The sequence below is a fragment of the Artemia franciscana genome, chromosome 15 (genome assembly GCF_032884065.1).
Source record: "Artemia franciscana chromosome 15, ASM3288406v1, whole genome shotgun sequence".
NCBI classification, from domain to species: Eukaryota; Metazoa; Arthropoda; class Branchiopoda; order Anostraca; family Artemiidae; genus Artemia; species Artemia franciscana.
In genome coordinates this window covers 22,854,367-22,877,638 of record NC_088877.1, presented here as the reverse complement: position 1 = coordinate 22,877,638, position 23,272 = coordinate 22,854,367, and the positions used below count along the sequence as shown (strand labels likewise).

Here is a 23,272-nt window from a genome sequence, read left to right as displayed (position 1 = left end):
CTTGTCAGTGTCGTAATAAGACGTCGTTTTAGGCAAGAAGGAGAGAAAAGTGGTGCAAAGCGATCAAGTACCCTTTTCAGTTGTTAAAGCTTGTCATTACAAATGCCTCAAAGGAATCTGCATACCAGGTAGTCTTTGGAAGGAGTACTTTCACATCCGCTGCTTTTATAAAGCCTAACAAACAGCTATATTCTTTTCAATCAGGTTAGCTTAAGTTCTAGCTTGCCTGATTTTAGATTACGCTTGAGCTCCAGTGAAGTAAATTACAAATGTGGAACCACTAAACTTGTGTAATGATACAAGGTGAACTATTAACTCTAAACAAAAATACCTTTTTTACCTATAAATATGTTGAAAACTGCAAAAGAAAGGATACATTTAATCAAAAGAGTCCCGTACTTAGTACTAACTCGCATATAAGGTTGCAACTTTAAAAATGAACAAGATTTAGAACTGATATTGATAGAGTAAGAGGAGTTACTTTAGAAGGCAGGAATAGATTAAGCAACACCGCTTTTACTGCTGATACTTTGCCCCTAGGTTCTTAGTTTATCCACTAGCCTAAAGAAAATATCGCAGCCATTTACAAAGATGGATTATACTTATTATTATTTGTCTATACATACCTCTTCCAAGCTAAACAGGACACCCCCTATTGGTGCACCAAAAGCTACTGAGACACCAGCTGCTGCAGCGGCAGAGAGAATCTCACGCTTCTTTGCCTCGTTTCTCCCGTACTTAGGGAACATATAGGAAAGGATATTTCCTATACAAACAGCTATATGGACCATTGGACCTTCTTTACCCAAGTTTAAGGCTGCTGAAACAGCCAACATTATTCCTAAAAAAAACAATATAAATATAAATATTCGATTCAATATTCAATTTATAATTATTAATTCTCGTTAACACGGCTTCTATGCTTATTAAAAAAAAAGAAGAAGAAGAAAAAAAACGATGATAAAGAAAAGAAACCAATGACTTATTATATGATTTTATTTTTGCTCGTTTTATGTTTAAGCACAACCCTCGACTGTTCTTTGAAATGATTTTTTAAACATTTTTCAAATAAACGTTTCAAATTCGAGTTAAATTTTTTTCAATTTTCCAGATATAAGCCGAAAATCTATAACAATGATGTTCCATCGAAATAAAAAGTGCACCACTGAAATTGCGATTTTGGAAACCTAAACTGAAGATCTGCAGCCGCCAGCATTAAACAACAGGGCAAATCTCATTTTCAGAAGATAGCAGTGATATGTTTCTTCTTTTTTTTTTTTTCAGGGATGACTGTGACAAAAAAGGTGATCGTAAAATATTGGGAGAGGACTCATTTGAACGGAAATTGAAATATCTTGAGCCCGTTTTAGCTGAAGAAAGAGATGGCACAGCAACAAACTACCATTTTCTCCATTTAGTGCCACAAAAAAAATTGACCCAGAGGTTCCAAGTCCCGGAGAACCCAAATCTCGTATTTCGTATATGATTGCTTAGGTTTCGCTTCGAAACTGAGCCTTTTAAAAACCCCGATAATGAGTGGAAACGTCTATTTCAGAGCTGGATAAAGATCGGCTCTGGCTTATGTCGGAACTTGGTTAACGAGAATCGTTCCTGGTTGCTGTTGTAACCAGTTGGCATAACTTAGATGTGATCCGAGTGGATGTGGAAGCGTTAATCTCTATGATATTTCTGATTGGAATGGATAATATATGGCTTATAGTCATTGTACCAAAATCATGGTTGCACCGTAAACGATTCATCACTAAATTTGTTGATTTTAAAGGTAATTCAGTATCCTTACTGAAATCCAACTTTTTTACTATTGAAAAACTGGGGGATCCAATAAGGATCTGGAAATTAAAGAGTGTCAGTTTTCAACAAAATGAAATTTAAGGTTGAGTTTGTAAATCCAATACTTCTGTTTCTAAACAAGTTGGAAATTCAATAAATGATTAGGGACTGTAAGGCCAATAACGTCTTAGATATTCAATTCCAACGATTTTCAGCTTTTGAAATTCCAATTGTTTTGTTGATAAACATTACAAATAATTTTTGTCGACAATTTTTTTTTTGATTTTGTGTCGTCTTTTATTTATTTTTTGTCACCATAGGCAGGGAACTAGAACAACAATGAGAATTGTTTAAGGGCTCATTTGGAAGGAAGTTACAATATCTAGTGTCTTTTTTAATTAAATAAAAAAAAACCTGTTTTTTCAAGTGAAAGTATGTAGCAGCATTAGAACTTAATTAGAAATTATCCCATATATGAGGGAGACCCCCTTCCTCGACAATCGCTCTTTACGTCAATAAGTCTTAAAGTTCTTTAAAACAGTTCTAATTCCAATTCAACGGCCCTTTGAATTGAGCAGCTTTTCTTAAAGAACCGCGACAGAACGTAAAACTTTACCATATGGAGCAACGATCAAGGAGGGGGCACCTCCTTCATATATAAGATAATTTCTGTTCGTTTAAGGTCTATTGTTACTCCTTAATTTCAGCTAAAAACCCATTCTATTTGTTTAATTTCTGATCGTTTTGCAAATCATACCTGGGTATCCCTCTTCTCCCCCGGTAAAAGCTTCCTCTCCATAGAAAATCCCCTGCCACAGAAAACTCCCTTCCCCAAACAATTTCCGCGTATTTTCAAATAACTTGAAACAATATGTAAACAATGGGCAAACTACATAAGTTAAAGCCCTTCCCTCTCCCGTATAAAATTTCTCCTGGGAAATTCCTTCAAGAAACTTCGTGAGAAATCACCCGTCAGAAAATTCCCCCCAAAATTTCCGTTTATTTCCCAGTGACAAATGCTAAATTTAGACAAAGGGTGAATTGCATAATTTACATCCCTTTACCCAGGGGCTGTGAGGGGTCCCATCCTTCCCAGAGACAGGATTATTGGACCTTTCAACAATGCTAAACCGAATGGCTATCGATGCTAATCATAACGATGCTAAACCATAATGGCCAAATAGCCATTAGAGAAAAGAGGGTGGCAGGGGGGGCTGGTTGCCCCCCATTCTTTTTGGCGACTCAAAAAGAGCACGAGAACAAAAATTACAATAAATAACCGAGTCAAACTCAAAACGAGCAGAAACTAAGAGGAGTGGGGCTGACGCCTTTTGTGCCTTCTAAAGACTAAAACATAATTTGTACTTTACTGAAAAAAAACCCTTATTTCGAGCTATGCGTTTTTATTTCTCGTAGTATCGAAAAAAAAGACTTTCTCCTGAAAGTCTTATTAATTATTGATTTACTAAAGTAAAAAAAAAAAAAAAAAACCTAGACTGGTTTTCTAGTCCTGCAAATATATGGGAGTCTTTTCCTTATTTTATCAATTTATCGTCGAATTCTGGGGATAAACTGAATTCTCTCTACTAGGGTCCGACCGACATTATCCGGCCAATATGAGGGTCAGTGCTATTATCGGTGATCGGGAAAAAATATCGGTTATTGGCCGATATTTTTTTTTTCATGCGCAAATTTTCCAGAAGATCGCACCAAATTTTCTTCGGTAGTGTTTGCAAGCCCTGTCCTTGGGGGCGGAGCCCCCAGGTAAGTCTGACCATGGTGGAGAGAGTAGCAGAGGTAAGTCGAATGAAATTTAAGATGTATTTAGATCCTGGCTCACTTTATCGCCTGGAGGGACTCGCTTCACTCAGATATTCAGGTCTTCCAACTCTCAAAAGGAGAGGATTACTTCTCTTGGAGGTAACTTGGACATTTGGTCCTTGCATATGGGTCCCGGCTTCACATGGCCACCTTGACTCCCGCCTCGCTTAGGTGATGGTCCGAGTCTTTAGATCTTTGCCTCGTTCGTAACTTTTCCTTAAAGCTTTGAAGATTAAGATTAAGGGGAGGGGGGGGGGGGTGAAAAACACAGTTTTTCCTTCCTTAATTAGATATCTGTATTCCCAACCTAGATTTGAATGGGTAAAATTCCGATGAGAAAATGCTGTTGTACTTATGGCAAATCCTTCCAGGACCTATTTGCATTTTATTCAATATATGAATGAACTATCATCATCCTTTTCTTATACACCAGTTCAACTCAATGTTACGTCTGTCCTTTGGATATCCCATTTCTTCTTAATACTGCTTTCAGGTTTTTTCTTTCAAAGCCCTTTTCTGTCCTTTTCAACGAAAATACCGAGTTTCGGTGATCTACACAAAAACGGAAGTAGGGTTTTATAGACCACCTTAACAAAGAACGATGGAAAGCCGGATTTTGAAGATATTCACCCAATATCTCTCACTCCTATTTTCTCAAAACTATAAGAACGATTCCTTGGAGATTAGCAAAAGGAAAAAATCCTCCCTTTTACCGACCTAATGAAATTGGAGAATCTTAAATCCGCTTCAATTTCCCATCACCTAGTTCATACAGCTGTATTGGCAAACTTCTTAAAAAGTTTAATAGGTAAGTTAATTAAGTTAAATTTAAGTTTAAGTTAAGTGGTTAAATATCTTAATCCTTATTCCAATATTTTCCTTCCCCACAGTAAAGTACCCCCAGCTACTCCCCTATGTCCCCTTCTTTTCTCAGTTAAGATTAACGACCTCGCTAGGAAATTTCTTGACAAATGGAAATTTTTCAATGACCTAACGGTTACTGAAATCTGCTTTTATGATCGACCCTATGGTCATCCTAGAAGACATTGAGCAGGGTGCCTCGGTCTCGGGCACGAGAGAACTGGATCCATAATAATGCTATTTTGTTTCCTTAACTCCAACCCCATTTTCCTACTTCTATCTCATTTGCAATTTCTGAATCCTCTTTTAAATTACTTGGAACCATATTTTTTTTTTAGTTTAAAGTGGGGATATATACGTTCCATAAAGCTGATGCTTCTATCTACCTCCTTAAGCTCCTAAATAATTTTGGTGTTCCCCTTCCCATTCCTTAAGGATTAATATTCTCTCTGTCCGCCCTAATCTAGAATAAGCTTGTCCAGTTTACCGCACTGACATCTCCCGGGAAGAGTTACATAAAATTCAATCAATCCAAAAAAGAGCCCTGAGAATAATTTTTAAAGAAGGCAAGGTTCGATACGCTCCTCTTAAAAAAATATATAGGTTAGAAGCACTTTAATGCAGGAGAGGTACGTTGTGCCACATTTTCTTCCAAAGATGCAATGACAAACCCTGGCACAGAAAACATTTCCCAAAGGGAACTCCCCACCCATTATATGAAAAAAAATCCAGATATGAAAACGAAACGTGTCCACTACATTGCGAGAAAAAAACTAATACAACGCCCCACTGATTTCCCACTTCTTATTACTTGTATAGGTGATACCTATCTTTTGTTTACGTTGGCTGGTCCTTCCTTTTTATATTTTTAATGTTCCGCTTAATTTTTTATACATTTTAACGAGAGTTGGTATCAATTTAATTTTTAATGCTTTAGCCAATTTTAAATGCATTGTTGTTTTCAAACTTTTTTCACAGACCCAAAATACGAATTCAACCCTTTGGGGCTTGGGATCACAATTCTTTTTAAACAAATATCTTATTTTATCATTAGTTTTGAAACAGAAGATTAGAAATAATTGACTAACGATTAGAAGTTTCACCAGCCCAGAAGAGAAAAAAGGCATACCAATAGATTTTATTATGAGAGTCCATTTGCCAAGGAAGCCTCGAATTATAAATCCACTCAATATGGTTTTGATTTCAGGAATGCCACCACCACAGGCGTAAGGAGCTAATGTCTTAACAAGCATTCCGGCAAGACCAGCAAACAGTAAACACCACACAACATAGAACATGTAGGAAAGTATGTACGATCCAGCTCCTTCACTTTCTACACCCAACATCTGAGGCCAGGTTAGCCACTGAGAGCAGTTATTAGCACCAAAAGTAGTTTCGTTTGAAGACCAACAGCACTGCTCCCTGAAAAGAGAAACTCTCTTAACTGAGCCATATATTTTCAATAATGCAACAATAGGTGCAATTTCTAATTTCGCTATAACAGGAGTTTCTTGACTCGGATTCCCTAGAATCACGCCCCATAGGAGGTCTCTACAAGTTCAATGAGAAGGAGAGAAGTATAGTGTGTATTGTGCAGGGATTCCTTGAGGTAATTTGATTTGTTATAATTTAGTTACACTAAAATTTGGTTGCTAGAACGCTTGCCAAACACATTAGTATCAATAAAGAATATAGAGTTGATATAACGCACAAAATTTGGTAGCAAACAGACAAAAGACAATCTCTTATAAGTACAAAACGTAAAAGAGACATAAAAATAAAGCGTAGTCAAAAGAAATTTTTTTTTTTTGTGAGATTAATTTAAAAACTTTTCTGAAAAAAAAAATGAATTTTTACAAAGAAAAGTAGAGGTGTATTAAACGGGAGACAAGAAGAAATAAAGTCATACAATTATTCAAAATTGAAACCAACAGAGATTGCCTTCAATGAATAAACGTGATCCAAAACGAACAGAAGCCATAAAGAATAATCAAATAAAACCTAAAACGTAGGAAAATCTCCATAAACAGGAATAGGCCTAACGCCCTCTAATTCTTCCAAAAGACAGCATCATATGCACTTTTCAAAAATAAAAAATATTAGAAATATTTTCTCTTTTGTCATAGGCAGCGCAATAGGGCCGGATCACCATCAATAAATAAATGAAACCCGAAACGAATAGAAATTACAATAAATAACCAGAGTTAAACTGAAAACGAGCAGAAACTAGTATGAGTAGGGCTGACAATCCCCCCCTCCATGCCTTCTGAGGACCAAAACATAATTTGCTCTTAACTGAAAAATCAAACAAATGACGTGGATTTGCAGTTTATTCCTTAAAGTCTTAATAATTTTTGATCTGTCAAAATTAAAAAAGTGAAGGCCCATTCCTTCCCGTGTACGTTTCAAACGGATCGTTCATACAAAAGCTGGAGAAGGAGAATACACTTCCAGGAATCATCATTCTCACGACCCTTTCGCCTAGGGTGCTTGCTCCAGGTCGCTTGCATCAATTCCAGGCTAATCGAGCAGGAAAGCCTACCTTCCTACCAAAAACGTGGTGATGGCGATAGAGGGACCATGAGCCCTCTTTTATGAACCAAATTTAAGGGGACTCCATGCAACATTAACATTCCCAAAGTCGAATTTACCTATTTGCCGAGTTAAATCAATCCTACAATATACTTGAGTTAATATAATTGTTCAGAAGCCACCGTCACCTTTTACTTCTTCTATTAGCGATTTCGAAAAAAAAAAATCAGAAATCCAAACTGTTCCCTTGGCTGAAGTGCCTTATAGAATGCAGTTGACAAATCACTCATCCCGTGAACTTCGCACCATCGTAGTCTCTCCAAGCTTTCACATACATACAGGCTTCGAAGACATCATATCGACTTACTGTTATAAATACCCCTGTTCCTTACTAGTGGAGGGAAGCTCAATGCACCATCAGTGAATAAGCGCCATTGGCATCAGTACAAAGTACAGCAATACAGCAATGTATATCTACTACCACTTGAAAGTGGCACTTAAGCAATCTATACATAGCGACACTGAAAGTCAGTAGATGGGCTAAATCATTGCTTTCGCCTTAAACAAAGGTTTTAGCCTAGATTATACTGAACAATAAATGCATTCTTTCGCTGCGTCTAGCCGAAATTGGTTGACAATGCTTGATATAGTGTTATGATACAAATCATGTAATTGATTTTACCCGAATTCTGTACGAGATATGATTATATGTTTCTTCTTCGTCAAACATATTATGGTTAATGGGATCTACTGATGGTATTGAACCTTTCATGTTAGAGCCTTGCCCAAGTTTTTGACAAGGAGGTAAAAAGCTAAAACTGCTGTTCCACCAACAATACCAAATAGTTTGGAATCAATTGGTATCGCTTCACTGGCATTCCAACTAAGGCGGTGTTTGTCAAGTTGGACGAAAGGAATAATGCATTTTTATATAGAGCTATTCTGGAGTAAACTTACCCTAGAACAGTTTTATTTTTTTTTTTAAATGAAACACAATAGATTTATTCACTTCAATTTATTTGTCGAATTGATTTATTGATGTTACTTTCTACATCCTTAGATTTTATGTGGAGTACCTATTTTATATATTGGTTTGATTTTTTTTTCTATTTTATTTTATATATTTTCCTTTTTTTAAATTATTGAGCCTGCAAGAATAGCTCCAATGAACTTTAGTTTCAATTCCTTCCTTTTTGAACGCTGATGAAGCCTTGTTCTGATACAGGCGAAACATTTGTTTGATACTTCTTTTTTCTGCTTCCTACTGGCCATAGACCCGTAGTTTTTAAGACTCAATTCATGTTTTGATATGTCAGTTTGGCTTTAAATTTTTACGCATCTATTGCAACACGTCATAGTTTCCACATCAGCATCCATACTGAAATATCCATTGATTGTTCGATGGACTTTGTCAAATCCACTTCTGCACGGATCAAATAGTTGAATTAAAAAAATCATAAAACTTACTCATCTAGCCAAAACGCCTCAGGACAAATTCCGTATTTAAGATCTGTCATCCAAGTAGTACCAATATCCACCACACTGGCAACAGTGCCAGCGGCTAAACCAACAAATAATACACACAGCCACCCCGAAGACGCATCGAAACCACCTTTGATCAAATCAAATATTGAATCCGTACTACGTTTCACGAGATATCGATGTCGCATTCGGTCTCGCGCCAAATCTCGCTGCCAATCAATAGTTTGGAAATCGTCATACTGACCAAGACCAGGGATATCTTCGACGTCATTTGTACCTATAATGGTGCGCAATTTAATATAACTTCCTCAAGAACGTCGTAAAATAAAATAAGTGAAATATTAAAATAAAATACAAAGTACAATGAAAGAAAATAGATCTGCTTAGTGCTACGAGATTGATTATTAGTTTCTAGTTTGAGTATCAGCACTCATCATTTTGATTTTCTCACAAACTAAGACAAAATTTCATGGTTAATTCTAAACGAATAATTGAGGTTTTGAATATCGTAACTCACGACCGTACAAGGCACATTGTAGACACTTCTCATGCTTAGCAAATAGCCGGCAAAAGTTACATTTTACTCTAAGGCTCACCTGCTTAATCTGTCATTTCTTCTTTTTTTTATGGATACGATTCAATAGGAACCATTAGTATATATATATATATATATATATATATATATATATATATATATATATATATATATATATATATATATATATATATATATATATATATATATATATATATATATATTATATATATATATATATATATATATATATATATACTAGCTGTTGGGGTGGCGCTTCGCGCCACCCCAACACCTAGTTGGTGGGGCGCTTCGCGCCCCCCAAGCCCCCCCACGCGCGTAAGTCGTTACGCGAACTATTAGTTACGCGCCATTGTAGTTGTGTCCCTGTGTCCCACCTGTGAATATAGATAGATTTATATATGTGTTTCAAACTACGTAAAAATTGCGAATATACAACATTTTTGGCTTTCCCACTACTGAGAGCTTCCCGTTTCCAATTGCCAGCAATTGATCTGAAAATGTTTGACCAGAGTCATCGTTTTGCAATCGGACACGCATATTTGTAGTTAATTTTAATATTTTTACGTGTGCCCATAAATTAGAATTTTTCAGGCAAGCATTCATTTCGTCTGCAGGAGTTAAACTACGTAAAAATTGCGAATATACAACATTCTTGGCTTTCCCATTGTCTGTGCATACACAAAGCCGTATGTACTAATAATGACGTCATATGCAAACGCTCTTTTTACAAACAAACAAACATGCATACACACAACTCGTTTTTATATAGATAGATAGATAGGTAGATACAATACAAATTAACTGCGTAAAACTTGCGAATATACAACATTTTTCGCTGTCCAATTGTCGCTGCATATAAATAGATTGTCAGGTTTACCGACCCTCGAACATGCATCGTACAATTGTCCATGGGAAAAACAATCAGTATTAAGATCTATACCACATTTTTCTAATGATTGACCTTGAGCTTTGTTAATGGTGATTGCAAATGCTAATCGAATTGGGAATTGCAATCTTTTAAATTGAAAAGGCAGATCCGTTGGAATCATGGGAATGCGGGGAATAAGAACAGCCTCACTCTCAAAAGGCCCTGTCAAGATTGTGGCCTCTATTAGGTTTTCCATTGTTTTTTTTACGGCAAGTCGCGTGCCATTGCAAAGCTTTGGTGGGTTGATATTTCTTAAAAGTATTATTGGTACGCCTATTTTTAGTTGTAGCACGTGTGGTGGAAACCCTGAAAGATCTATGGAATTTAAAAATTCAGATGGATAATTAACCGCTTCATTTGGTTTCAAAACTGTGTCGACTGACTTGTAAAGGACTGCCTGGTCTCGAATCTTGGTCAAAACAATATTGTTGATTTCGTGGACGTCTATATTTTTGGGTGCGAGAATCGCTCTTTCACTTAGCCATTTATTATTTTTATAATTTTTTAGAATATTCGGAAATACTTTTTCAATCAATTCATTTTTGGACGTCACTAAATTACAGAAATCAGCAGGTAGTTGTATACGTCCTGAAATTTAGTCTATCGTATCATAAATGTCTTTTTGTTCCGATGTTAACTTGGAAATGTTATTTTGTACATACGACAATAGATCATTCGTACTGTAACTTTTTTCACGATCCAATTCTACACATGTCGAAACAGCAGCGATACGGTTAGGTGAAGGCATTCCCAAATCCTGAAGAGGTTTGTTTGCCATACGTACGCACAAATCTTCTATAATAACTAAAGTGTAGTTATAAATTTCTGATGTAAAATCAAAAGTCATATCTGACGTCTCTAACTGTTTTCGATGGAGTATATCTTCGGACATTTTTGACTTATATTTTTCCTGTAACTCTGTAGGAGCTGATGGAGAGCAAGTTGTTAAAATGATGCCAAACAATGCACGAATTTGACTTGGGGTTGACGTTTCGCACTAATGGGGAATATGGAACAACCCACTGGTTATCTACTTCGATGGTGGTACCGTTGCCATTGTAGGTTCTTCAGTCATTTTACAATTAGAAATTTCTCTTTCAACGGTCTTCTTACAATTAAAAATTTGTCTTTGAACGATATTCTTAAATACCTGTGTCCTGGTCGTCATTTATATTCCCTGTGTCCCGGTCGTCATTTGTGTCCCGGTATCCCAGTCTGTAATTTCTCTTTGAGTGTCCCGGTCGTTATTTATATTCCCTCTGTCCCGGTCGTCATTTGTGTCCCGGTCTGTAATTTCTCTTTGAGTGTTTTTTCTTTTTAGTATTTTTTAGTTTTTTACATTTTTCTTTTTTCAGTTTTCTTTTTCTTCTTTATTTTTCAGCTTCACTATGAAATACATATCGCCGAACCTTTGTTTTTTTAACTAAAATCTGGTAGGCATTGATGACCTTATCCGAGTCAAAATCCCAAACCCAATCATCATCGCTATCATTTTCAGTTTTGATATGTTTTGACTCTCGCTGTCCAGGTGGATCTTCATCTAACTACGCGGTTTTGCGTTCTTTAGCCTCAAGCCTGTTTCCTTGCTGTTCTTTTGATTCCTCGGCACGCTTTCTTTTCTGACTTTCTCTATCAGCAGCAAGTTTTTTGGCATAGACTCTTTGAGCATCTTCATCGGCTTTTGCCATTGTAAGTTCATCAGTCATTTTAAACTTAAACATTAATAGATTTCTACGTGAACATATATGTCTTAAATATCTTTAATGACGTCACCGTCATAGCAAAACTGACGACAACTAATTTCATGACGTCAGTCAACACAGAAACATGACGTCACCTGATCCACAGACAGACAACTTATTTTTATATATATAGATACTAGCTGTTGGGGTGGCGCTTCGCGCCCCCCCCAAGCCCCCCGCGCGCGTAAGTCGTTACGCGCCATATTAGTTATGCGCCATTGTAGTTGTGTCCCTGTGTCCCACCAGTGAATATAGATAGATTTATATATGTGTTTCAAACTACGTAAAAATTGCGAATAAACAACATTCTTGGCTTTCCCATTGTCTGTGCATATACAAAGCCGTATGTACTAATAATGACGTCATATGCAAACGCTCTTTTTACAAACAAACAAACATGCATCCACACAACTCGTTTTTATATAGATAGATAGATAGATAGATACAATACAAATTAACTGCGTAAAACTTGCGAATATACAACATTCTTCGCTGTCCAATTGTCGCTGCATATAAATACATTGTCAGGTTTACCGACCCTCGAACATGCAGCGTACAATTGTCCATGGGAAAAACAATCAGTATTAAGATCTATACCACATTTTTCTAATGATTGACCTCGAGCTTTGTTAATGGTGATTGCAAATACTAATCGAATTGGGAATTGCAATCTTTTAAATTGAAAAAGCAGATCCATTGGAATCATGGGAATGCGAGGAATAAGAACAGCCTCACCCTCATAAGGCCCTGTCAAGATTGTGGCCTCTATTAGGTTTTCCATTGTTTTTTTTACGGCAAGTCGCGTGCCATTGCAAAGCTTTGGTGGGTTGATATTTCTTAAAAGTATTATTGGTACGCCTATTTTTAGTTGTAGCACGTGTGGTGGAAACCCTGAAGGATCTATGGAATTTAAAAATTCAGATGGATAATTAACCGCTTCATTTGGTTCCAAAACTGTGTCGACTGACTTGTAAAGGACTGCCTGGTCTCGAATCTTGGTCAAAACAATATTGTTGATTTCGTGGACGTCTATATTTTTGGGTGCGAGAATCGTTCTTTCACTTAGCCATTTATTATTTTTATAATTTTTTAGAATATTCGGAAATACTTTTTCAATCAATTCATTTTTGGACTTCACTAAATTACAGAAATCAGCAGGTAGTTGTATACGTCCTGAAATTGAGTCTATTATTTGACCAGAGTCATCGTTTTGCAATCGGACACGCATATTTGTAGTTAATTTTAATATTTTTACGTGTGCCCATAAATTAGATTTTTTTAGGCAAGAATTCATTTCATCTGCAGGAGTTAAACTACGTAAAAATTGCGAATATACAACATTCTTGGCTTTCCCATTGTCTCTGCATATACAAAGCCGTATGTACTAATAATGACATCATATGCAAACGCTCTTTTTACAAACAAACAAACATGCATACACACAACTCGTTTTTATATAGATAGATAGATAGATAGATACAATACAAATTAACTGCGTAAAACTTGCGAATATACAACATTCTTCGCTGTCCAATTGTCGCTGCATATAAATAGATTGTCAGGTTTACCGACCCTCGAACATGCAACGTACAATTGTCCATGGGAAAAACAATCAGTATTAAGATCTATACCACATTTTTCTAATGATTGACCTTGAGCTTTGTTAATGGTGATTGCAAATGCTAATCGAATTGGGAATTGCAATCTTTTAAATTGAAAAGGCAGATCCGTTGGAATCATGGGAATGCGAGGAATAAGAACAGCCTCACCCTCAAAAGGCCCTGTCAAGATTGTGGCCTCTATTAGGTTTTCCATTGTTTTTTTTACGGCAAGTCGATTGCCATTGCAAAGCTTTGGTGGGTTTATATTTCTTAAAAGTATTATTGGTACGCCTACTTTTAGTTGTAGCACGTGTGGTGGAAACCCTGAAAGATCTATGGAATTTAAAAATTCAGATGGATAATTAACCGCTTCATTTGGTTCCAAAACTGTGTCGACTGACTTGTAAAGGACTGCCTGGTCTCGAATCTTGGTCAAAACAATATTGCTGATTTCGTGGACGTCTATATTTTTGGGTGTGAGAATCGCTCTTTCACTTAGCCATTTATTATTTTTATAATTTTTAGAATATTCGGAAATACTTTTTCAATCAATTCATTTTTGGACGTCACTAAATTACAGAAATCAGCAGGTAGTTGTATACGTCCTGAAATTGAGTCTACTGGGAGCTTTCCGTTTCCAATTGTCAGCAATTGATCTGAAAATGTTTGACCAGAGTCATCGTTTTGCAATCGGACACGCATATTTGTAGTTAATTTTAATATTTTTACGTGTGCCCATAAATTAGAATTTTTCAGGCAAGCATTCATTCGTCTTCAATGGCTCAGGTGGTGCAGCCAATAGAGGAAGTTTAACTTTTCCTGAGGCGCAACACATTCCCATTGTTTCACCATTGAATTTCAAGGCCTTGCAATAGGGACAAATTTTAGACATTGTCCCGATTTGAACACATCTACTCAAGCTATAATCATCGACTGGGTTGTACCTGAATGCCAGGCGATAACTTTCAGGTTGCTCTGATTCCTCGGCACGCTTTCTTTTCTTACTTTCTCTATCAGCAGCAAACCTGATTTCTTGCTGTTCTTGTGATTCCTCGGCACGCTTTCTTTTCTTACTTTCTCTATCAGCAGCAAGCCTGATTTCTTGCTGTTCTTGTAATTCCTCGGCACGCCTTCTTTTTTCACTTTCTCTTTTAGCAGCAAGTCTGCTTCCGCGTTGCTCTGGTAGTTCCTCGGCACGCTTTCTGTTCTTTTTTTCTCTATCAGCCTCAATCCTGTTTCCTTGCTGTTCTTTTGATTCCGCGGCACGCTTTCTGTTCTTTCTTTCTCTATCAGCCTCAAGCCTGTTTCCTTGCTGTTCTTTTGATTCCTCGGCACGCTTTCTGTTCTTTCTTTCTCTATCAGCCTGAAGCCTGTTTCCTTGCTGTTCTTTTGATTCCTCGGCACGCTTTCTTTTCTGACTTTCTCTATCAGCAGCAAGTTTTTTGGCATAGACTCTTTGAGCATCTTCATCGGCTTTTGCCATGGTAAGTTCATCAGTCATTGTAAACTTAAACATTAATAGATGTCTACGTGAACATATGTCTTAAATATCTTGAATGACGTCACCGTCAAAGCAAAAATGACGACAACTAATTTCATGACGTCAGTCAACACAGAAACATGACGTCACCTGATCCACAGACAAACAACTTATTTTTATATATATAGATAGATATAGCGTATAATGAATAAGGTTTAAAAATTCACAAGCTGCTCAAAAATGTACTACATCAGCTATTTTGCCTTTGGCACTACACAGTTTACGAACTCATATGGGCAAGAAGAACAAAGGAAGCCATTGGAATTAAGAATATCACTATCTTTAGAAAGCGTGAGCGATCATTACCCCTATCAATGAAACACTAAGATAACAAAAAAGTATTACTATTTAATTCCCCATTAAACATTCTTTCGAAGTATAGCCTTCCCTGTCGTGACAATTGCCCCCCCCCCTTCATGGGGCAAGATATAGCCCTATGGTAAACAAAAAACTAGGGAAACCGTTGATTAAAATGGAAGGGACACTGAAAATAAGATCAGTAGAAATTTTCTCCATATTATGAAGATATATTTTTATTATCATGGCATTTTCTTGCAAAGTTCCATATCTAGCCTCTGGCTATAACTGGCCCCATTAGGGAAAGTAGGTGTAAACATTCGTTTTAGGGAAGTTCATATTGAATAGGAACTGAATGGTACCAATCTTGTGTTATTACAATGTTCGCTTCACAAGGAGAATGCTTGCGCACGGTTACTATTTCTCAAAATATTTCGGTTACTTAACGCTACTGCTAGAAACAGCAGCAAGAGAGATTTATAATTGGAAAAAAAAAAATTAAAATATTACCATCACCATAAGGACTATAATTAAATATCTCATCTTCCAAACCACAAGGCATAGGGATTTAAAATACACAATCTTAGCAACAAATGATGTAAAACAGAAAAGAGCTCACATTCTCAATTCACTAATAATAAACCTACATTACAACAAAACTATTTATGAAGTAATATTCCAATGCTCATAAAATTAAGTAAATCCAGTCACGTCTTAGTTACCGCTAAGAGAGAAAGGACAACTCCAACTGATTTGTTTTCTTTGTTCGGGATTATATTGACAGATTTTCTTTTGTGAACTTACTAGAACATAAGAAGTAATATGAAAAAGTTAAAACGAGCAGCAATAATGTAATTAATAAAATACGAAATGAACTGAAAGTAGATATACGTAACTTGGGTATTACGAAGCATTATAGCGCACCTCCCAGCCCTCAACATGAGAATCATAATCCTCTTGTCCCACCATTCCCCATCCTGTTCAACAATACTTCGAATTTGTAACTTCATCCCCCAAGCTTCTGCGAATATTTTACAGAAGGGGTATTTCGATGACCTGGATATACACGGTGTATTTTAATCTACCTTTCCTCTATCCCCTAGTGAAAGATTCACTTGACCTCCCTCTAAACACTGCCTGTCTGGCAGTGTTTCAGCTTGATCCGCCGAGCAATTCCAGGACGTTGCAATTGGCTTGAAAACTCGGGTACACATCCACATAGCATCTTTTGATTTATTTAGTTCCCATGTTGATTTCGGAATATACTCTAATGAAACCCTGGGAAGCTTGGCCTTGCGAGCGATCCCAAAGTGATTTGCTGCTATGACCTATATGTGAACAATGAGTAATTTACATGATTTAGGACAGTGTTGGGGGGGGGGGGAGTGAACAATGATCTGTGGCTTAGGGGAAAGGGTGGAAGCAAATCCAAAGAAATGATGTGCGTCCAGGTCACCGAATTAGCATAACTGCAATATTAGAAACGGCTAGGGCGATGGACTTCAAACTTTGAAACTTAACATTATGGGTTGGAGGAAGGGGTTTAAAACTAATTCTGGTCAATCTATATGCTTACACATTAAAGTTGCACACACTACACGCACACACAAATACTTTAATATTTGGTTGGAGGAAGGGGTTAATCATTTTTTGACAACCTAAACTTTTATGCACTAAATTTACACGCACAAACTATAGAACTTATAGAACTATAGCGTATAATAACGTATCATAAGGCAAATATGTAAAATAACGTGAGATTAGATTATCCCCGGTGAGATTAGAATCCATTCATGGCAAAGTATAAATGTTAAGCGAGAGACACTATGTTTACTGATGTTAGTAGAATAAGGTATACAAATATCGCACGGCGTCAAGCAGACCTTAAATTGTGACTTGGGGAAGGGGACAGAGGCAAATCTAACGACACTATGTGCATCAACGCTATCAAAATAGACTATCTATAATACCATCAGAATGACTTATGGGATGCAGATCAAACTTTTAGGTTAAAGGGGGAGGGGGAGCAAGATAACTTTACATATTTTATTGGAAGGAGCGGCTAAAACTTGCGTCCCTGGCCAATCAAAATATATCTGCACTAGAACCCCTCATGAGAATTTAGAATTTTTCACATATATCTTTGCGAGGTAAATCCACTATGGGGTGCGAAGATATCATAATAGCATATCGGTAGCATGTCTGGAATGGCTTGGGGTGTTGAAATTAAACTTTCAAGGGGAGTCAGAGGTGTAAAGTGGTCCAAAGCTTAGATTTGGGGAGCAGGAGCAGAGAGGAGGCTTATAAATGTCTTATATCTGATCCACCTAAACAGTTTTGCACTATAATCCTCAATGGGATCTATAAACTATTCAAGGTTTGGTAGCAAGGTAGATCAAAAAAATATATGTTACCAGGTGACCAAAACCGCGTATCTGATATATCCCGGTAACGGCTTTGGGGATCTTGCTGAGTTTGTCATAGAGGGTTTGGGGGAGGGGGAAAGTGCACCTGAATTTTTTACTTAAAGGAGGTGGCAGAGGGGAAGGGTCTATCGATTAGGTGCCCAATCAGTATAAATTTGTCACTCTGAGCAACTGGTTGGACTAGAATCTATCCTCGGTAAAGCAGCCATGTGGATCGAAAGAAATCACAAATCTGTCCCCACTGAAGTTGCTACGTAGAACGAACCGTACATGTGCCCAGGTTATCAAAATGACGTATCTGCATTATCTTAGGAATAGCTTGGGGGATTGAGATGAAATTCTTCAGCGGATGTTGGGGGAGGGGGCAAGTTTAGAGATTTCACTGTTGATGAGAAATATACATTACTTTGATTTAAGGTTCTTAGAGAATAGGTCTTGGACGTATTTTTGTCAGAGAGGATTTACCCTCCCCCCTCTCTGCACAGTCTGCACGTATGAATTAGACTAAACTAACTGACGAACTACTTAGATTAAACTGATTGATTGTTGACAACACAGATGGAATACATATTAATTAATTGCTAAGACTAATCCACTGTAGATAGATAAACAGCTTGATCATTCCTTATCTCAACCATTAGAAAAAGTGAGACGCGAGATGGAACTGCTCCGGCGTACATATAAACAAGTAGACACATAAGCGACATTAGATGTTTTCATGGGTAGGCACGCGTGTGGCAATAGTATTCACAGATTGAACAACAGGAAAAGAAATAAGACTAATCGAGCATCAAGGGAATAAGGAAGAATGCAATACGTCAAAGAGAAAAAAAAGTAAAAGGAAAATAATTGGTATGGCTGTAATAATGCAAAAGGTAAAGATAAGATTAGCTTGAGAATGGAAAGAAAAACATAGAATGAATTTATAACTATAATCAAGGTAAAGATCAAGGTGAAATGCCAAATAGCGGTTCTAGCTCTAAAAGCAGATAAGACAAACATATTCAAAGCAGAAAGGGGCATAATAAAATTTCGGTTAGCAACCGCCCAAAGCCTAAGTGAGGACAATTTTCTTAGAAAGCGAAGTTAACTGTGCCAAGATAACTAAAATGGGAAATGAATGTAAAGAATCAAAGAAACAATGAACCCCTCCCTTTCTCCAAAAAATTGAATTCCGTATTATATGGTACACACTCGAAAAATGAAGTTAGTTAATCCTAATGAAATATACCAAAATATGATGAAAATACAATACTTTATTAACAAAATTACTGAAACTACAACAAAGAATTACGGAAGGGGAGCCACCCAGAATGCATTATATTAAATATGTGGCCAAACCTACCAATACCAAAATACTAACCAAATATTTTATTAAAATATAGCTACAATGTAGTTTTCTACTGAGCCGAAGCTAATTGTCTGGTGTAAAGACCGTGAAAATCGGTTATTTAATGATCATCCAGATTCTCGAGTATATACCATATAATACGGAAGTACCAAAGAAAATCCTAGAAACGGGTCTTTTGCTATGTCATACTAGAGCTTAATAATTAAGCTACAGCAAATTATGCAAGCAAGGCCATTGGTGGATCTGGCGAGAGGCCCCTCCCTCTGGCTCCAAACATGCCCTGGACAAAAAAAAGTTTGATTAGCAACTGACAATAAACTTGGTAACTAGAATGATTAATTTTTTTAAATAATCTCGACACAATTCTGAAACATTCCAAGTTTTATACAAAAGTTGCACGTAAGCCGAAACTGGAAATATAATGAAAAGAATCGTGAGTGTTAACTTAATGAGTTATAAAAAAGTGCTTTCTGATGAGAAGTTTTACAAAATATGCAAACTCGTTGCAGGATATTTACAACAATCAGAGGCAACGCTATAGCGTTGAATTACTAAAGGCCATACGGCTTCAATGTTTTATTATTCATTATTTTTTTTTTCAAGAAGCACTTCAAGGGATCATCACATAAACTATGGAAGGGGCTCATTTGATTTGAAATCAGAAGTTCTAGTGCCCTTTTTAAGAGTCAAAAGTGATCAGAGCAACTAGCCCCCCCCCACGCTCTTTCTCCCCCAAATGCATCCGATAAACATTTTGAAATAGACATTTTATTAAAAACAGTTCAAAAACCATATAACAAAAACTCCAGTGTCGACAAAACCACCCAAGGCCCGGGTAAGTTATGCTCTGGGAGCATATTTGGTTTTTATGGAAGGGATGCTCATATAAACTTTCGAAAGGGCTCATTTGAATGGAAATTGAAAGTTCTAGTCCACTTTTTAAGAGTCAAAAGAGATCGGAGGGCAACTAGCCACCCCACGCTCTTTTTTCCGCAAACCTATCCAATAAGAACTTTGAGATAGCCATTTTGTCAAAAAATAGTTCAAAGATCATATAACAATAACTCTTGGGTCAACACAACCCCCAAGGCCCGGGGACAGGCTCTGGAAGTTATGCCTTGGGGGCATATATGGTTCTTATGGAAGGGATGCTCCTATAAACTTCAAAGAGGACTCATTTGATTGGAAATTGAACGTTCTAGTGCACTTTTTGGGAGTTAAGAGATTAGAGGGCAACTAGCCCCACGCCCCTTTCCCCCAAACCCATCCAATACAAATTTTGAAAGTAATTTTTTTAAAATAGTTCAAAGGTCAGATAACAAAAACTCCGGTGTCGATACAGCCCCCAAGGGCCCGGGGATAGGCGTTGTTAGCTATGCCCTGATGATATATATGGCTCTTATGGAAGGGATAACTCGTATAAACTTCAGAGAGGGCTCATTTGATTGGAAATTGAAATTTTTAGTTCACTTTTTAAGAGTAAAAAAAAGATCGGAGAGAAACTAGCCCCCACCTCCACGCCCTTTTTCCTTAAGCCCATCCGATACAAATTTTGAGATAGCCATTTTGTTCAATAGAATTCAAAGGCAAAACTATACTTCCAGGGTTGACCACCCCCTTACCCCAGGGAGATGGCTTTGAGTTAGGGAACTTAATTATTGTTACTTTGATACTTGGATTTAGGGATTTACGCGGTAACTTCGATTTACTGTGCAAGCGCTCTAAGTTATGTAAGTTGCTTATTGTTACTTTGATGCTTTCTTTACTTCGATATTGTTACTTTGATACTAGTTTTGACACTTAGATGAAAGTTTGATGTTGAATAAAAAAAAAATCTTATTTTGAAATAAGGAATTTTCTAAAAACTTCAAACCTTTTGCAATAAAAAAACAAACAAAGATTAACTAAAAAAAGATTTCGAAAAGAAGAAAGACACTTTTAAACTTAAGATCAGCATATACAAATACCTGTTAAAATTCATACTCAAGACGACCAGAAATTACTATTAAAGAATAAATGAAACCCAGAACGGACAGAAATTAAATGAACAATCATAGCAAAAACATACAACAGGTAGTAATATAAATCAATAAATAAATATTAAAATGAGTAAAGCTTAAATTGAATATGTAAATCAAGCTTAAAAAGAACAAAAATATTTTACTGTTGAAGCATAAATCAAATCTAAAACGGACAGAAATTAAATAAATAATCATAGCAAACAAAGATACAATGGTTACTAATATAAATGAGTAAAGAGATCTTGTGAAACTCGTTGTGAAACTCGAGTGAAATTGAATTATCTGAGTGATAGATCATATGAAAACAAAAGAAATGTAAAGAAAGTTGAGAGAGCTTTAAAATATGAATTACACAGCTGTGAAGTGGAGGGCATGGATAAAAATACCTAGGATCAGGAAGATACAGCTAGATGGCATTATAGTAAAATATTGTACTGACATGCTAATAAACTGAGAGGGGGTAGTCAATCCGGACTTGTCCTCAGTTAAATATAGGAACGGACCACTACTAGTGATAAGGAAAGGGTTAAAGAGAAATGGGCAGAACATTTCAAGAATGTGCTAAAGCTAGAGAGAGTTGCAGGCAAAGATGTAGAGGAAGCTGAAAAAGTTTCTGATACCTTGGATGTGAAGGAAGATTTTTTTTCAGCAAGAATTAGCGCAAAACTTAAAGGATTAAAAAATAAAATAAGGCTCCAGATGCTTATAGTGTGGTAACTAAGTCTCTTAGATATGGTGGATCTGAAGCTAGAAGTAAATTACTGGAGATTTTGAACATGATTTTTGAAACAGGAGAGGCGCCTAGCAATTTTAGAAAAAGCTTAAACAATCCACTGTATGAGAAAGGTCGTAAAGAGTGAGTGTGGTAATTGTCGAGGCCTTAGTCTGGTCTCTGCATGTAGCAAATTACTTAGTAATATGATACTTTTCAGACGGAGAGATGCTGTAGACAAAGTTTTAAGAGAAGAACAGTGCGGTTTTAGGAAAGGTAGAGAATGTGTCGACCAAACATTTACTGTTAGATCAATAATTGAGAAGTGCCTGTGTTATCAAACACCTTTGGTTCTCAGCTTTATAGATTATGAGAAAGTGTTTGATTCTTTGGATGGAAGAGCTTTGGCAAAGGTTTTATTCTTCTATGATATACCAGACAAATACATTAAAGTGGTTAGTGCTATGTACGAGAATAACATTGCTACGGTTAAGGTGGGAAATGAGGTCAGCAGCTAGTTTCGTATTAAACAGGAGTTAAGCAGTGTTACGTTTTATTGCCCTTTATTTGGATCATTTTAATGGATTTTGTCTTAAAAGCACAGGAAAGGCAATGGAGACCACAGAATCGGATAGAGAGGAAAAACTCTCCTGGACTTAGATTACGCTGATGATCTAAGCATCCTAGATGAAAGAGTGAGCAAACTGCATGAAATTTTAGAGGTTTAGCGAGTTCAGGGTGCTAGAATAGGTTTGAAAATAAATTTTAAGAAGACTAAGTCACTAAGGCTAGGAATAAGTGAAGATGAAAAGGTGACGTTGGGCAACGAAATTTTTGATCAGGTGGACAGGTTCGTCTACCTTGATCGTATTCTTATTAAAGACGGCGGGAGCAGTGAAGATGTTATAATCATAATAGCCAAGACTGGAGTATTTTTCACAGCAAAAAAAAGTTTGGAATAATAGAAAAATAACTGTGCAGACCAAGATTAGGAAATTGGGAGCTATGGTGATGAGAGCTGCCAAGTATGGCTCTTACGCATAGGCGCTCCACAAAGCAACTGAAGATTTGCTAGATGTTTTCCAAAGAAATTGTTTACGAATTATTCTAGGTACCCGGCTGATTGACCGTATTTCAAACAGTAGGCTGTATGAAACATGTGGTTCAATCGCCCCTTCCAGGGCTACAATGAACGAAATGTTAAGATGGCTAGGACATGTTCTGCGGATGAAGGGTGATAGATTGCTAAAGACTGTCCTTTTTGGCAAAACGTCTAGGACTAAATGGAAAACAGGTCGTCGGGGTGGTAGGATGTCATAAAGATGGATTTGAAGGAAATGGTAACTTCCTGGGAGGGTGTAAAGAGGGGTGCTTTGAATAGAATGGAGCGGAGGAGGAGGAGCATGCGTGGCTGTGTTGGCCTCAGAGAGCTTAGTGCTACGGTGAGTTGTTATTAGTGGTAGGAGTATTTGTATCTAATGATCTCGAGTTAAATATGACCTTTACTATTCTTTGAAAAACTTCTTTTTACGGAAAGTTTTTCCGTCAAAAGTTTTTGACGGAATATTCTTCTTATAATACTACTTTTGGTTTTTTCATGACCTTCTA

The 23,272-nt window shown here is 36.8% G+C and overlaps 1 protein-coding gene and 1 pseudogene across 4 annotated transcripts in view; one reads left to right on the top strand and one right to left on the bottom strand.

Annotated features, from left to right (window-relative positions):
• Positions 1 to 23,272, bottom strand: part of LOC136036205 (H(+)/Cl(-) exchange transporter 5-like) — a 110,836-nt gene that overhangs the window by 51,123 nt on the left and 36,441 nt on the right. For 3 of the 4 annotated variants that reach the window (XM_065718295.1, XM_065718296.1, XM_065718298.1), the window contains 3 exons: positions 8,473 to 8,764; positions 5,603 to 5,895; positions 627 to 841 (listed from right to left, as the gene is read on the bottom strand). In XM_065718295.1, the coding sequence (XP_065574367.1) occupies positions 627 to 841; positions 5,603 to 5,895; positions 8,473 to 8,764 (800 nt within the window). Of the gene's footprint in view, positions 1 to 626; positions 842 to 5,602; positions 5,896 to 8,472; positions 8,765 to 15,664; positions 15,785 to 23,272 lie in introns of those variants that run through there. The other variant, XM_065718297.1, reaches the window with a different exon arrangement.
• On the top strand, positions 1,465 to 1,661 carry LOC136036735 (small nucleolar RNA U3; annotated as a pseudogene).